This window comes from Cryptomeria japonica, chromosome 3 (assembly GCF_030272615.1).
Source record: "Cryptomeria japonica chromosome 3, Sugi_1.0, whole genome shotgun sequence".
NCBI lineage: Eukaryota > Viridiplantae > Streptophyta > Pinopsida > Cupressales > Cupressaceae > Cryptomeria > Cryptomeria japonica.
Genome location: NC_081407.1, coordinates 415,100,869 through 415,116,571, shown reverse-complemented (window position 1 = coordinate 415,116,571; position 15,703 = coordinate 415,100,869). Strand labels below are relative to the sequence as shown.

General features: G+C 34.7%; 1 protein-coding gene across 1 annotated transcript; it reads left to right on the top strand.

The window, feature by feature from the left end:
• Positions 1-4,303: 4,303 nt before the first annotated feature.
• On the top strand, positions 4,304-7,101 carry LOC131069502 (ubiquitin-fold modifier-conjugating enzyme 1). Its single transcript, XM_058004963.2, has 3 exons — positions 4,304-4,867; positions 6,574-6,635; positions 6,745-7,101. Exons 1-3 carry the CDS (start codon positions 4,535-4,537, stop codon positions 6,872-6,874), a joined length of 525 nt encoding a protein of 174 aa, XP_057860946.1. The 5' UTR covers positions 4,304-4,534; the 3' UTR covers positions 6,875-7,101.
• The last annotated feature ends 8,602 nt before the right edge of the window (positions 7,102-15,703 follow it).

The following is a 15,703-nucleotide window of genomic DNA, read 5'->3' as shown; positions in this document are numbered from 1 at the left end:
TCTTCCCTCTGAGGAGAGATGAAAGTTTCACTGAAGATTTCCCTTCAAACACCTTATTCACATTATATTTATAAGAGGGGAATTCACTAGATCCAATCTCTTAGGGTGGAGATTGGATACTAAATGAATTGATAATGGGATAAAAATGATAAGCCAACCCCTCTTTTAGAATGGAAAATGATTGAATTATGTTAAGTGTAAAAGTAGAAAAGAACTAATTATAACTTGAGATAGAAGCATAAGATGAAGCTGTGCACCGGGATCTAGCTATAATATGTTGAGACGAAGCTACCCTGCGAATTTGAGGAAAAGTTGTCGGGACCGTGCTAAAAGTGTCCACGGTCCTCCAAAAAATCCACAAAACGAAAAGGGTTTTTTTGCCTCTGCAAATGGAGTCCAAATTTGCAAACACAACTGCACACCTGCAACCTACACATAGAAAAGAGAGGAAAAGGGGTTGGGATTGGGGGTTTGCCTTCAGGTGAAACCCCAGTTTTGGAATTAACCAAATGATGAAAGAAAGTACTTGCAAGTAAATGTAAATGAAAGACTGAAATGTAAGTCACATCAAGGGAGGTTGTAAATAGAATGTAAATAAATTTGCTTGTATTGAATTGAATGTTGAAAGAGATCTCCTCTTCAATGGTTGAATCCTTGACGTGAATGCAACACCTAGTCTTGAAGGGAGACTTGAGAATGCTCAATGATGGAAAGGAATGCTTGAATGCTCTTGAATGCTTGAACTCATGTAAACTTCCCACTCATCCCACTTATGCAAATGAGAGGAAAAATGCGACTTATATACTAGTCAATTAGGGTTAATTGACTGATTTTTCGTCACAGGCCGACATAGGGAAAGTTTTCCCACTTTATGCAATGTCCAATGCAAAGATGGGACAAAGTAGCCCCAAAATAGGGAGGACAGGGGCGCCACACCCTTGTCCTACCCTTGTCTTAGGACAGGAAGCAAGTTTAGGCAGTGCAAAGGGTAGAACAAGGCAGTTTCCAAGGGTTGAGCAAGTCTCGGGTCTCCAATCGGGCTTAGGGATTCGAATTGCCAACGTGAAGACCCTAATGTGGTCGCAAATTGCAAGGGTCACAATTTCATGACACTACATTTACCCCCTACTTTAGCGGGAGTATAATTGTACACCAATACTTAGGTGTCTATAGTCTTCTTTTAAATAATTAATTAATTAACAATCATAAATCATTTAATTAAGTAAATCCTCCTCCTTCTTCTGTTAAATAAACCAAATGCATAATTTGACTATTTAATTTATTTTACCCTTTCCTCCTAATTCTCAATTAAATTAATTAATTGTATTTCTCCCACATGTCTCCTAACTCTAACCCTTCCTCTAAAACCTTACCCATTGCCTAACCATAGGTTTTAGTCAACCTTATCCTCTTTCCCTCCCCATATGTGTGCACATTCCCAAAATATCTTGAATATCCTAATATTCAGGGAATTCTTTTAGAATTTGGGGAATTTCCTAAAATTTGGGGAGATATCTCAAATATCCTAATATTTGGAATATCTTCATTTTGGAATAGAACCTTCTTTTTTGGGTGTCTCTCTCTCAAATAGGCATGTGTCCTCAAGGATGCTTGTCATTCTTTTCTATGACACTTGCCCTCCTCAAGGACACTTGTCATTTCCATCCACGAATTATCTTGATATTTGGAAATATCTTCATATTTGGATTGGAAACTTCTTATTTGGGTGTCTCTCTCCCAAATTGGCTCATGTGTCCTCAAGGACACTTGTCATTATTTTCCATGACACCTGCCCTTCTCAAGAACAAGTGTCTCATTTTCATGCCTCTTCTTCTCCCATCTTGGCCTATTTAACCCCCTCATTTTCCTTCACAATCCATCCACTTTCATTTTCATACCATCATAATGCCAAATTATTCACTTATTCTTTTCATAACTATATCATTTTAGTGTCCATTTTGCATCCACATTTTGAGCTAATATTGCATAATTCGTCATCATGGAGCATATCTAGCACCCTTGGAAGTGTAGATCAAGCACACATTAAATCGAAGGACAATGAAATCAAATGAATAATCAAGATTTTGCATCTTAATTATTTATCATTTGCTTTTTATCTAGTTTTTCTTCCTTTTTAGCATCCTAATCTTGAATGTGGTTGAAATATATGTTTGCTTGATTGTTAATTTTATCTTTTCAATCTCTTTAGTTTTGCACTCACAATTTTCTACATACAAAAATGTATATTCATAGATCAAATTCAGCCCAATTTCTACAAGTCTCAACACAATTGAAAACACTTTAAAAACTTCCTATCATTAAGGTCAAGGCTTCAGTGCAATAACTTCAGCCCACAACTTGTAATCTTCCTTGACACAAATGTAGGGACACCTAAAATGGGTGTCTGTCTTTCTGAGAGAGGATAGGTAGGGGCCTTTAGGACTAAAAGGATGATCTAATCACCATCTCTCCAAAAAACTACATATAGCTTATGCTAAGCTAGAGATTTTTGTCTCATCTCAAGGAAGCCATATGGTGACTATCATGGCGACAAAATCAGTTATGCCCTTGCACCAAAATTACCAAAATATTTAGTCAAAATAAGGGTGGGCCACTGAGAAGGTTTTTAGTTGCAATTCAGGGGACCAACACCTTGCGAGCATCCAGCAAGTCACTTAAGACTTTAATCAACCTTACTTGAAGTGTAATATTAATACCTCACATAAATGTGGGTATAGGGTCTCCTTTTAGATTGACATTGTATGACAAAGGCTAATGCTAGTTAGATCTTGACTTTTATCTCAATCGATTTATATAGAAATCCAAAAGAAATATCTACTGAGGTTTGTTCCCTTGTCTCCAAGGCAATCCCTTCTATAAAAGAAAAAAAACATGTTTAATGATTTCTCTTGCACCCAAGATCTGCTAAGGCAAAGGGAGAGGATACTTTTATAAACATCTCAAGGGTTCTACAACAAAGAGTGTGCAAGCACACAAGACACTTCAAACAAAGTTCTTTTTAGTGCACCAAATCCAAATGTTATCTAATCTAGGAAATCACAAACACACTCCTATGATACTCCTACAAAACCACAGATTAGTAGTTTCAAAAATCAACCCCAACCTACAAACACAAAGATTAGGACAATAAATAATTAAAAGGGGCCTTTTACAAATGGATTAAATAGCCTCAAGATTCGAGATACCTACAAAATCACAAACACGACAAAATAGAACAAAAACATGTCAGAACAAAAACCAAAAATGCGTCGAAACTGAACATATATGCGCTAGAACATAACATAAACACACCAGAAACTTAAATATGTAGATAAACTAAAACCCCTAATGACCCAAAAATGTGTGAATATTAAGTAAAAATGCACCAGAATAGAGCATAAACACATTAGAACAAAACAAAAATGTGTCAAAAATAAGCATAAACAAATTAAAACAGAAATGCATAAACCCTATATACAGTCAAAACTGTTGTATATGTGTCGTAAAGCAAACATATCTAACATAAGAAGCACACATGCGACAAAAACTGCCAAAAATGCAAAATCACAATAAAATTGTCACAAAATTTAGCCCTGCAAACTTGAAAAACACTAAAACTCAAAGAAAATGTTAGAAACAAAGGACAAGAGTCCCACCAAGCATGCCAAAATATTTATGTCAGATTTGGATAGTTCTAATATTGTAAATCTAAACAAGATTCAACCACAAAACCCTAGACTTACAAAGAAATCCAACATAACATCAATGAAGAACCAAAGAACATGTAAAACCATAAACTAAATCGGATTATACCATTCACACATTTCATGTGCTTGACCTTCATTATCCTCCTATCTCCGTTGATCTTGTTTTGTATGGTTGCTCTTAGCTTTATTGTTTGCACAAGAGCTCAATGGTGAACAAATGTGGTTGGAGTGTGCAATTCAACAAAGTCTAGATATGTTTGAACTTGAATCCTTTAAAAGAGGAGAGGAGAAAGCCTCTTTAATAAAGCACATCCCAAATGCAAAGGGTTGAGATTAAGAAGTGGAAGGATAAATGGTAGGTATAAGAAATAACAAAATATTAAGAAGGTGGTTAGAAGTGGGTTAAGAGATGAATGTCACTTGTCATGGAAAGAAAAAGCTAAGTTAATTAATTAAATGAACAAAAATTGATTTAATTAATAAAAAGGTAACACCAGATAAATTAAATAAATTATTTATTTAAAAAATAAAAAATATTTATTTAAATTAAGAAATAAATATTTATTTAAATTAGGCTCCAAGCCTTCTTTCCTAGAGAAGTCATTAGGGATGACACCACTCCCCACAAACTCATAGTTGGGCCCAAAGAACTCACGAAATCTAGACGAAGACTACTTGCGGCATACCTTGCCAGGGAAGGAATGATACAAGAAGAACATTATAAAACGCTCAGCGCGTATGTTTGACGCTTATTACAAGCATCGGGAAGGAGCTGGGAATAAGCAAATTGGACCTTTTCTCAAACACAATTGCAGTCATTGTGAGGGATGGAGGGATGGGATTCCAACACCAAATCTACCGTGCAGAAAATACCGCTTCTGACAACCCGCGCTGGTCCGAGGGACGGAGCACAGTGGACACAGCGGCTGAAGGAGGAATACGCTGCGCTAATTAAGTACATGGGCATGAACAAGGCCAATGACAACGATTGGTTCAGAATCTCCGCCGCCAACGCCGAGGGCACCCGTTGGACCGGAAAGTGCTGGTACATCCACAACCTCCTCAAGTATGATTTCGATCTCCAATTCGATATTCCTGTCACTTACCCTCTAACTGCCCCCGAGATCGAGCTACCCCATCTCGATGGAAAAACTGCCAAGGTACTTTTTTTTTTATGTTTTTCCTCCTGGGTTTTATTGTGCTTAGGGGCCACAACCGAGAGGTGTTTCTTCTGTCAAAATTATTTTTTAAATTGATAAATTATATCCTAGAGCCCTTTACAAGTTAATTTTCTTTGGAGGTTACCACAATCAAAGGGTATATCTTCCTCTCTATTTTTGTGAAATTGATAAATTCACCAGCAATTCTGTTTTTGACTGGTACATTCTTCTATTATGTGTCATTTGGTTTACATGGGCGTATCTTTATATTTTGTTTGATAGATAAATTCACCAGCAGCATTTTTCGCGGTTTGGTAGATTCTCTTCGGAGGGTTCTCTTCAACCGTTTTCTTTTTCAACTGCCAAATGATTCATGATTTGTTACAATCGAGAAATATTATTTCTGGCAAATTTGCATCTGGCCTCAAATGTTGGCTACTCCAGAGTCAGAATTGAATGTTGTAGTTTAGCCAATTAACACTCAACATTTCTACAGTTAAACATGGATCTAACATAGGTTTCCGGTTTGGAAGCTTAACGATTCACTATTTAAGATCACCCCATTTGACACACTGCCTAGGTACTTTGCACTATGTCTTCCTACAATATTTCATATCCTTCTACAGTTTGTTTATGGTGTGTTTACTTGGCCTGACTTGTGTGTGGCTTTTGCATAGAGTTCGTTTTATTAAAATGTCAGTGTCTTAGTTGTTCTTAAAGGATTACAAGATTCAGCTTATCTAAATCGATACCGTGTGAAAACCTTGTTCGATTCAATGGATTGAATAAGAGCTAGATGTTATATCTGAATTGTTGGTTTTAAAATAAAACCGTGGAATAAGAAAGAAACAACAAACACTAATTTTGTGTTTGGTGCTTGATAAAAACTTTACTTTATTCAATGCCTTAAGTGTCTAGATGTTATGTCTGAAAGGTCGGTTCTAATATATAACAGTGATATTGAGGAGAAAGGGAAAAAAAAACTCAAATTTTGTTTTTGGCGCTTGATAAAAACCTTATTTGATCTCATGCCCTAACTGTCTAGATGCTATATTGACAACGTTGGTTCTAAAACATATCAGTGGAATTGAGAAGAAACAAAGAGAAAGAAAACTCTTTTTTTTTTATGCTTGATAAAAACCTTATTTGACCCAATGCCCTAAATGTCTAGTTGTTTCTGAAAGGATAGTTCTAACCTGTAACAGTGGAATTGAGGAGGAGAAAAAAAGAAAAAAATTCTAATTTTGTTACCCAGTAAACCTGCACCGAGCTTGTAAGAGACTCTATGACATATATGAACTAGATTCCACATATTCTTCCAGGGTTATGTGCTACCTTATTGCCGGGGGGTTTCAACATGGATTGTGCTTCGTTGTCCCCCATTATTGTTACACGATAACTTCTTCAAAACTACCGAGTTAACAGGGCTTGGTACAGAGATGACATTTTGATTTCAGAATTTGAGAGCTTGATGAGTTAACAGGGGTGGGTACATCTAAATATAGTTGTCAGATGAGGTCTGCCAGAGGATATAGACAGGTCATTATCAATATACTGGAGTTTACTGGTGGCTGTAACAATATCTATTTTCATATCCAAATATCAGTTTCAATTTGGATTTTCCATCATATTATTAGGTGTAAGTTTTGAGAGTTTTGCAAAATTAATGTAATATTTGTTGTTATATAATGGCTATTTTGACGCAGATGTACAGAGGGGGGAAGATTTGCTTGACAATACACTTCAAGCCATTGTGGGCCAAGAACTGGTATGAAGCGGGTTATATTGCATGAATAGTGGAAACATGAATTTTAGAATAGGTATATGACAAATTATGAGTTTTTGTTCTTTTTTTCTAAATTATTTTCTTTTGACAGTCCCAGGTTTGGAATTGCACATGCACTATGCTTGGGACTTGCCCCTTGGCTTGCAGCAGAAGTGCCTTATCTTGTTGAAAGTGGAGTTATCAAACATAAGGACGACACAGCCTCATCTAGTAGCTCTTAGGAAAAGCACTGCACTAGTATTTTGTTAGTTGCAACTACAAGCAACATGGCAAATGAAGTAGTGTCAGTTAATGTTATTGGAGTAACGTTATGAAGGATATGGACTAATGGCTGCTCGGCAATATTTTCTGTGTTGAGCAACTTTATTTGTCCAGTATTAATAAGGCCTGCATATTTGTATGAAGATAAGTTATCCTTCATATTGAATATGATAATCAGATTGAGCCACATCTAGCTTTAATTACTTTTTTTCGTTTCTTTATAGCCCTAATTCAGAGCTACTGTTTTTTATTATTTTTATAATTTGCTTCAGGTGCCAACTTTAGCAAGGAAGAGAATATGCAAATTTTTAAATTGTATTTCTTGCGAGTGCCAACAATTTTGAGTCTATCCATTCTTCTATATATTTTAATTAATATTATCTTTGGTCAATCTTTGTATGTTTCATTTTCATTTTTAATGAATCTTTAAGGACTGAATCTTTGTTCAATCTTTGTATGTTTAATTTTCATTTTTAATGAATCTTTAAGGACTGAATCTTTGGTCAATCTTTGTATGTTTCATTTTTATTTTTAATGAATCTTGAAGGACTGTATATGCAAATCTTTCATTTCTTTGGAATTCTTGATCATCCTGATGATGAATCATGGAGTGTGATTCGAAACGTCAATGATAAGAATTTGCATACACAATCGAATCGAGAAGCATTAAATGAATAATATTGTTCTTTCCTTATAATTTTTCTGATTCCAGCGTGGCAACCATTCTAGGGTAATTTAGTATTTACTACAGCGTATTATTTGAGAAGCCCCCATGAATGCAGTGAGTTGCTTTTTGATCTAGTTGAAATTTCATTAAGGTGTATGCAATGCATGTCAACATAAGCTCCCTGAATTTATTTATGGATACAATGAGATAGACTGTACAGTACACAACCGGTAGTTCTATAACAATATACTACTAGACATGCACACACATTTGTATATGTACAAATGTACACATACATATTTATATATATACATATATGTGTATAACTATATATATATATATATACATAATTGTGTACACATGCACATATATGCATGCATACACATACCATAGAAGCAGATCTTGCCAAAATCCTGTGAGAAATCATAAGATCTTGTTTCTTGCTGCAGGCACTTAAAAAATTTCAAAAAAATTACAATATTTTGGTTAAAAACCAGTCAAATCCTATTTTAACTGGAAAAATAAGAGAAATTCTGATATTTGGGTGATATTTTCATTTTTAACTCTATATATGCCTGTGTATTACAATATTTAACTCATTCTTCTCTGTATTTTTTTCTGTAAGTTTTGACTGAGTTTTTAAGGTTTTAAGGCACAGCTTCAGCAAACCTTCATGGATTTCACTGTGATTTGAGGGCACATTGATCAGATCCGCAAAACTACCCTTGAAATTGACAAATACCTTTATCTTTTGGTTTGCTGAGAAATTCCTGAGAAAGATATTTGCTTCTTACCATAAAAATGTGTCCTAGCGTGGGACACATTGATCAGATGCACAACACCATCTTCAAAATTAGCAAATATCTTTATCGTTTGGTTTGCTGAGAAATTCCTGAGAAAGTTCCTTGACTCTTACCATAAAAGTGTTACTGGGATAGAGTTTATGCATCATCATTGGACGTGTATAGGGTTTATGAAGATATGTTGGGCATATTTGTCTAGGGCTTATCTATTTAAAATCTTTGGGGTTAATTGTCATATTTACTGTAGAGAGCAGGGCTTTGCAATTTGGGTATGCTCACTAGATATTTCACTGCAGTTATTGTTCACCTTCCACCTATGGGGTATGACATTTATCCGTGGAGAGAATTTCCAATATAACGTCTTACTAAGCTGTTAATTTTTATAAATTTCCAAGGCAATGAATTTTTTAAAAATTAAATGCACCCTTATTTCCAGTAATTATGCAAAGGACTATTTAGAAGTTTTGTAGAAGCCTTAGAGATATCATCTTAAAATCAATAAGCTTTGAACACGCGTCTTCTTGGAATCTCTTTTCTGTCATTAATACCATATTATTGCTCCATATGAAGGGCGTCAATTGATATCAGAGGCAAAATTCAACTTTTCTCCAAACACTGGTTTAAAATTGTACTTAATAGTTTGACATTAATATTTTGTAGTTTGTAATCGATTTTTAGGTTTGAATTTTGAAGTTGAATTATGTAGTAATGCACCCACTATGCAGTATGTCCTCTAATAGTAATCTCAAAATTAATAAGAAAAACCCATATTTCAATATTTATGGTGTACACTCCTTTATATTCGTTCTTTCACACTAAGCAATTCAGATGGCTTCAAATATAAAGAATGTCAGTTCTTTCTCTTTTATTTTTTTTAAGTCTCTGCATTTTTTTTAGCAATTCAGATGACTTCAAATATAAAGAATGTCAGTTCTTTCTCTTTTGTTTTTTGAATTTTCTGTATTTTTTGGGTTCCCAATATTTTGTTGGTTTTTTGAATTTTTTTAAAATTTCATATAAAAAATATATATATATTTTATCTTATAATTTGTTGAAAATTCCTAATAAAGATATTTGTTTCTTTGACGCATGCACATACAAGTTAAAAAGTAATGAACATCAGCCCTGAAAATCGAGAAACTCGGCATTGTGCTTGTTCAAAACATGTACAATGTGTCCAGAAAGAGAGCCTGGGAGGAAAACAAACGTTGTGAATGATACTTTGTTACTTTTGATTGTGATCGTTGGGCCATTCTCACATGCCTTAACTTTGTTACTTTTGATTGTGACATTTGGGCCATTCTCACATGGCTTATGGTCTATATAGCAAAATGACTGTTTTGTTCTTTCAAAGGATCCCCCATCCATTTGTCTTCGGACAAATAGATGTACAGGGTCAAAGAATAGTCCTACTTATAATTTCTTGTCTGAGATCGATTTGAAATTGGTTGAAAAGCCATTGATTGACGAAAAAGGAGAGAAAGAAAGTCGAGAAAGTGATATTGTGATGTTGTTGAACCAATCTTAAACATTTCTACACTAACTCCATAAAAGTGCTCACTTGTGGACATATTAAAACTAACCATATAAAAGCAGTATTAAGCTCTAGGTGGGTTGTGATATCTGTCTCGACCACATTGTCTTTGTCATCCAGTGTAATATTCAATTAGTTAGAAGTACATGGTTCCCTGGCCTCTAGGATGCTATTATTTTCATTAATTAATAGGCTTGCATCATAAGCATTTCAAATATAGGAGTCTGAATGGGCAGCTCTTCCAGCTCTTCAACAAATTGGGTTTGTGCTTTTAACATTGTAGATGTATCAGATCAAACTTGTGCAAAGATGTCATATATGTTGTGTGTTTCCTGCCTCTAGGATAGGTGTCGTATACTATGTTTAATAGTTGGGATTGGGTTTTCCTACTTTGTCACCATTTTAAAAGCATCCATATTTATCTTTTATATGATTCATGCAATGCATAAAACCATTTTTTATGTGTCTATTTATATCCACGTTGTTAAGGGTGAAGAGTAAGATTCATTATTGTTTTGGAAAATGATTGATGTTTTTCGGTAGTGAAAAAAATTATCATGAGAGATTATTTAATCCTACTTTTTTTTTTCTCTAAATATTTATACTGCATATTGTTTTTGCTTTCTATTTATTCTATTATTGTTTTCAATTATGCAGGTTTATCAAACTTTTTCCTATGCATTGCCCAGTATCATCTTGATGAGCACACACTTATACTGAAAGGGTGAGCGGGGAGCAAGGGGGTGTGGGTGCATCAGTATAAGACAAACTTATTTAAAATTCAACAACCAAAATAATAGCAAACACACAAGATTTTTGTGGAAATCATTTTAAGGAAAAACCACAAAGGACTGCTTGAATCTACTATCCAAATTCAACCACAACAAAAATAAAATGATCTTACAATATTTGCAAGTACCAACCCATTGGATATACCAATCCTCACTAAAAAATTTGCAAGCTCCAATTCAAGAAGAGCCACAAACTTTTCTCTTAGAAGACACTAACCTTTTATGCCAAATTCACCTTCTAGATGTTGCTTCTTTAACGAATGATAAACATTTTTTTGCATCTTGACACACAAAACCTGCTCTATATCCAAATGATAAAACATTCTCCCTCATTATACTCACAAATGTGTTTCACCTTTTTATACCCCTTTGGATGTAATACAAAAAATATAAGTCAACCTTATAAAATTAAATCATAATAAAATTTCATGGGTTGGCCTCTAATTACACATCTTTCAAAATAATAAAATTTCATGAGCCGGCCTCCAATCAAAGCCAATATAACAAACAATCTCTCAAACTTTGTTATGAACTACCAATTTCACCCTTCATTGAACAAAATAACCTTTGACATCAATGTTAACATTTCCAACAATCTCTCCTTTTGTCATTGATGGAAACCTTGCAAAGAAATAATCTGTGAATAGAACAAGAACATAATACTCCCTCTTTTTACAATGCTCACCTTGTCTATAACTCTCTCCCTTTGACATCAATGGCAAAGGGATGTTCAATACTCTCACAAAGAATCTCCCCATTTTTTGTAGTTTTTCTTTTTGACATCAATGGCATCAATCTCCCTTTTTTTTTGTAATTCCTCCTCTCTCTAAAATCTACCAATTGATCCTCCTCTAAGTTGCCTTCTAAATACATATCACCAAAGTATCTACAAGGTTGAGATACAAACTTTCATTGTTTTTAAAATTTAACCACCACAATGGAGCAAACACACAACATCCACACAATTAAGAACACAAGATTTATGTGGAAATCTTTTTGGGGAAAACCCATAAAAGATTGCTTGAATCTAGTGTCCAAATACAGCCACAACAAAAATAAAATAATCTTACAATATTTGCAGGCGCCAACCCACTTGAGACACCAATTCCCACTTCAAAATTTGCAGGCACCAACCTACTAGAGACACTAATCCCCGTTACAAAAATTGTAGGCACCAACCTACTGGAGAGACTAATATCTCTTCTTTTAAGAGGCACCAACCTTTTCTCCAAAATTCACCTTTGAAATGTTGCTTTTTAACAAATGATGAACATTTTAAAGCTCTTTCACACTTCACAAAATCTACTTTGCATGTATTCAAATGATAAAACATTTTTTCCCTCTTTATACTCACAAACATTTTTTTGTACAAATTAACTATAAGAACAACTTTTACTTATTTAAAATATAACGAACACACAAGCTCCACACAATTAAGAGCACAAAATTTATGTGAAAATCCTTTCGAGGAAAAACCACAGAGAATGATTGTTTGAATCTACTATCCAAATCCAGCCATAACAAATATAAAATGACCTTTATAATATTGCATGCATCAAGCCACTAGAGACACCAATCCCCACTACAAAATTTGCATGCGCCGACCTATTGGAGGTACTAATCCCCACAACTGAGGACCAACTCAAAAAGAGACTCCAATCTCTTGTTTTAAGAGGTGTCGAACTTTTCTACAAAATTGACCTTTTGGATGTAGCTTCTTTAACTGATAATGAACATTTGTCTGCACTTTCACACTTCACAAGGTCTACTTTGCATGTATTCAAATGATAAAAAAAATTCTCCCTCATCATACTTAAAAACATGTTTCACCTTTTGATAACCTTTTAGATGTCAAAATTAATTACATAAAACACATAAGTTGGCCCTATAAAATCAAATTAGAATAATAAAATTCTATGAGTCAACTTCCAATTGTATAGCTTCTTTCAAAATTAAAAAAATTCTTGAGTTGGCTTCCAATTGAAACCAATATAACACAATCGCCCTAACTTTGTTATCAACAACCAATTTCACTCTTCCTTCAACAAAACTGCATTTGACATCAATGTCAACATCAGGAGATCATCCACAACTCCTCTGTGTTTGAGTCTTATGGTTTGATTTGCAGGTTTCGGGGCTTTTGGCCAAGCCTTCCTCAACTGCACACTTGGATTTCCCAAAGCTGGGAACCAATTTTAAAAGGTTCAGTTCACATTTTTCCTTCAACCAAGGGCTTTTTCATTGCTAAATTTGAATATGAAGAGGATAGATCAAAATTTTTATGTACAAATCCTTTTAGCTGGGAGGATAAATTTGTTTTGATGGTTAAACCCTGGTTCTTAGGTTTTAATCCTTCTACTAATTCTTTTAATGAGATTCCTATCTGGGTTAGGCTCCCTAACCTTCCCCTTCATCTATGGACGGACTCTTTGCTAGAGGAGGTGGGGGAGGCTTTAGGCGAATTCCTAATGATTGATAAGGACTCTTACCAAATTTATCATTCTACTTATGCTCGGATATTGGTTAACATTGATGCTTCTAAAGGGCTTCCAGCTAAGATAGAAATTGAATCTTCTTTGGGATCTTGGGTCCAACCGCTTGACTTTGAGGGCATCCCCTTTAGATGTCAAAAGTGCTTCCAGATTGGACATGTTGCTGCACGGTGTGAATCAAATAAGAAGAAAAAGAAATTTGCTTCTTGGTGGAAAGGTGCCTCCTCTAAGCACTACTTTATTAAAAAGAAAAGCTTTTTCGAGGTGGTTGCGCAGGATCCTCAGGCCGAGCCTCTGGTTGTTGCCTCTGTTTCTGGTGCTCAGGGGTGTGGGGATGCTTGCGGTGGCATCCCTAATGATCGTTTGAAGATTGTTGGATCTTCTTCCTTGGTGGATGACCTTCCCGCTTCCCAGATTGATGTTGGATCTTTGTCTGATCCTTTGATTTCTGTTGTCCCTGCCTCTCCGGAAGCTGGCTCTGTTCCTCCTGGTAATGGGAGGTCCTCTATTCTGGATCCATCCTCTTGGCAAAAGGCTGTTGCTAGGGTTGAGGAGGGATGGATTACTGTTAAAAGTAAAAAATCTAAATCGTCTCACTCCTCTTTTGATATGACCCTTCGATCCCATAAGGGTAGGTCAAACTCTTGATTCGTCCTAGTTGGGTTGGGGCTGTTGGTCTCTTGCAGCTCGTTGGTTCTTGTTGGGGGTCTTTTTTGTGTTGTACCCCATCCTTGTTTTGGCCATGTTGTGTCTCATTTGTGTCCTATTTCTTTGAGTGGACTTTCAAGTTTATCTTTCGATTCGGGTTGCAGGTCCTTCCAAAACCTGCCTTGTAAAGGGTTTCGGGTCCCTTAAAACCTGTTTTTACTTAATCAAAAACATTTCCAACAATCTTCCATTTTGTCATTTGGCAACTTTGCAAAGAAGTAATGAGTGAATAAAACAAGAACATAATACTCTCTCTTTCTATAATGCTCCCCCTTTCTTTAACTCTCCCACTTTGACTTCAATGGCAAAAGGAGGTTCAATATTCTCACAAAGAATCTCCCCCTTTCTATAATTCTTTCTTTTGACATCAATGGCATTAATCTCCCTTTTCCAACTCTCCCCCTTTCTAAAATCCACCAATTGATCTTTCTCCGAATCACCTTCTAAATGCATATCACCAAAGAATTTACAAGGCTAAGATACTCAAAAGTCTTTTTTGAAAGTGGCTTACTAAAAATATCTACAATCTATTATTTTGTGGACGTATTCCAAATTTAATTAGTGTTCTACTACTTGCTCTCTTAATAAATGATAATGATGCTATGCATTTTGTATGTGTTGTGTATTCTTCCTCTACAACATAAGCATTTCAAATCTAAGAGTCTGAATGAGCAACTTTGACAGTGCTTCAACAAATTGTGTTTGTGCTTTTAACATTGTAGATATGTCAAATCAAACTTGTGCATGAGAGATTTCATATGACATTTGTTCATTGCCTCTTGGATAGGTATTGTATAATTTCTATGTTTAATAGTTGGGATTGGGTTTTTTCTATTTTAGCCCTCAATTTAAAAGCACTCATATTTATCTTTTGTATGATTCATGCAATGCATAAAAAGTAAAACCATTTTCGATGTGCCTATTTGTTAGAAATTAGTATCTTAGGATACTAATCACTTGAAACAAGATATAAAATAAATTTAATTAGAATCATACATGCATACTGTACACATTACACAAGATATACATGGGGGAAACCCTTTTGAGTAAAAAACCACATAAAGCTCATTTTATTAAAATGCATACAAAATATAGTCTATAACAAAATAGACTTGAACTCGGGTTACTCCTTCACATACTTCCCCATGGCCTAATACCTCTTATGCATAGTGATACGACTCACTATAAAGCTTCAATTTCTTTATCCTCTCAAATGAGAGAGAACCTTCTTAAAATATAGGAGGGAGGGGGACTTCACTAGTCACACATTTTCAATAACCCCCGTTCATAAATAATTAATAATGTAATAGTTATTAGATTATAATTATTTCAAATGGGATATGCTTATAAAGCATATAATATATATGGCTTTATAATCTTATATTAGAACATTATATAAATGTTATAAGGGTATGACTCCTAATAACATTATGTTCTCACACTATTTGTATCCACGTCCTTAAAGATGAAGCAAGTAGGAGAATGGTTGAGTTTTTGCAATACTGAAAAAAAATATTGTGTTGGATTTTTTAACCCTAATTTTTTTCCAAATGAATATACTCCACATAGTTTTTTCTTTCTATTTATTCTATGATTGTTTCAAATTATACAAGTTTATCAACTTTTTTCTTCTACGTGGCCCTCAATCATTCAAGGGCATAAAATTCATGTTTTTCTCAACACAAGCTAAAAAGGATCTACAAATAAATCATTAAAACACTACTATACTTATTGCTCCTCTAGATGTTAAGTTGGATGAGGAAGATAAATGCATCTTATCACTTTTCATTTTGC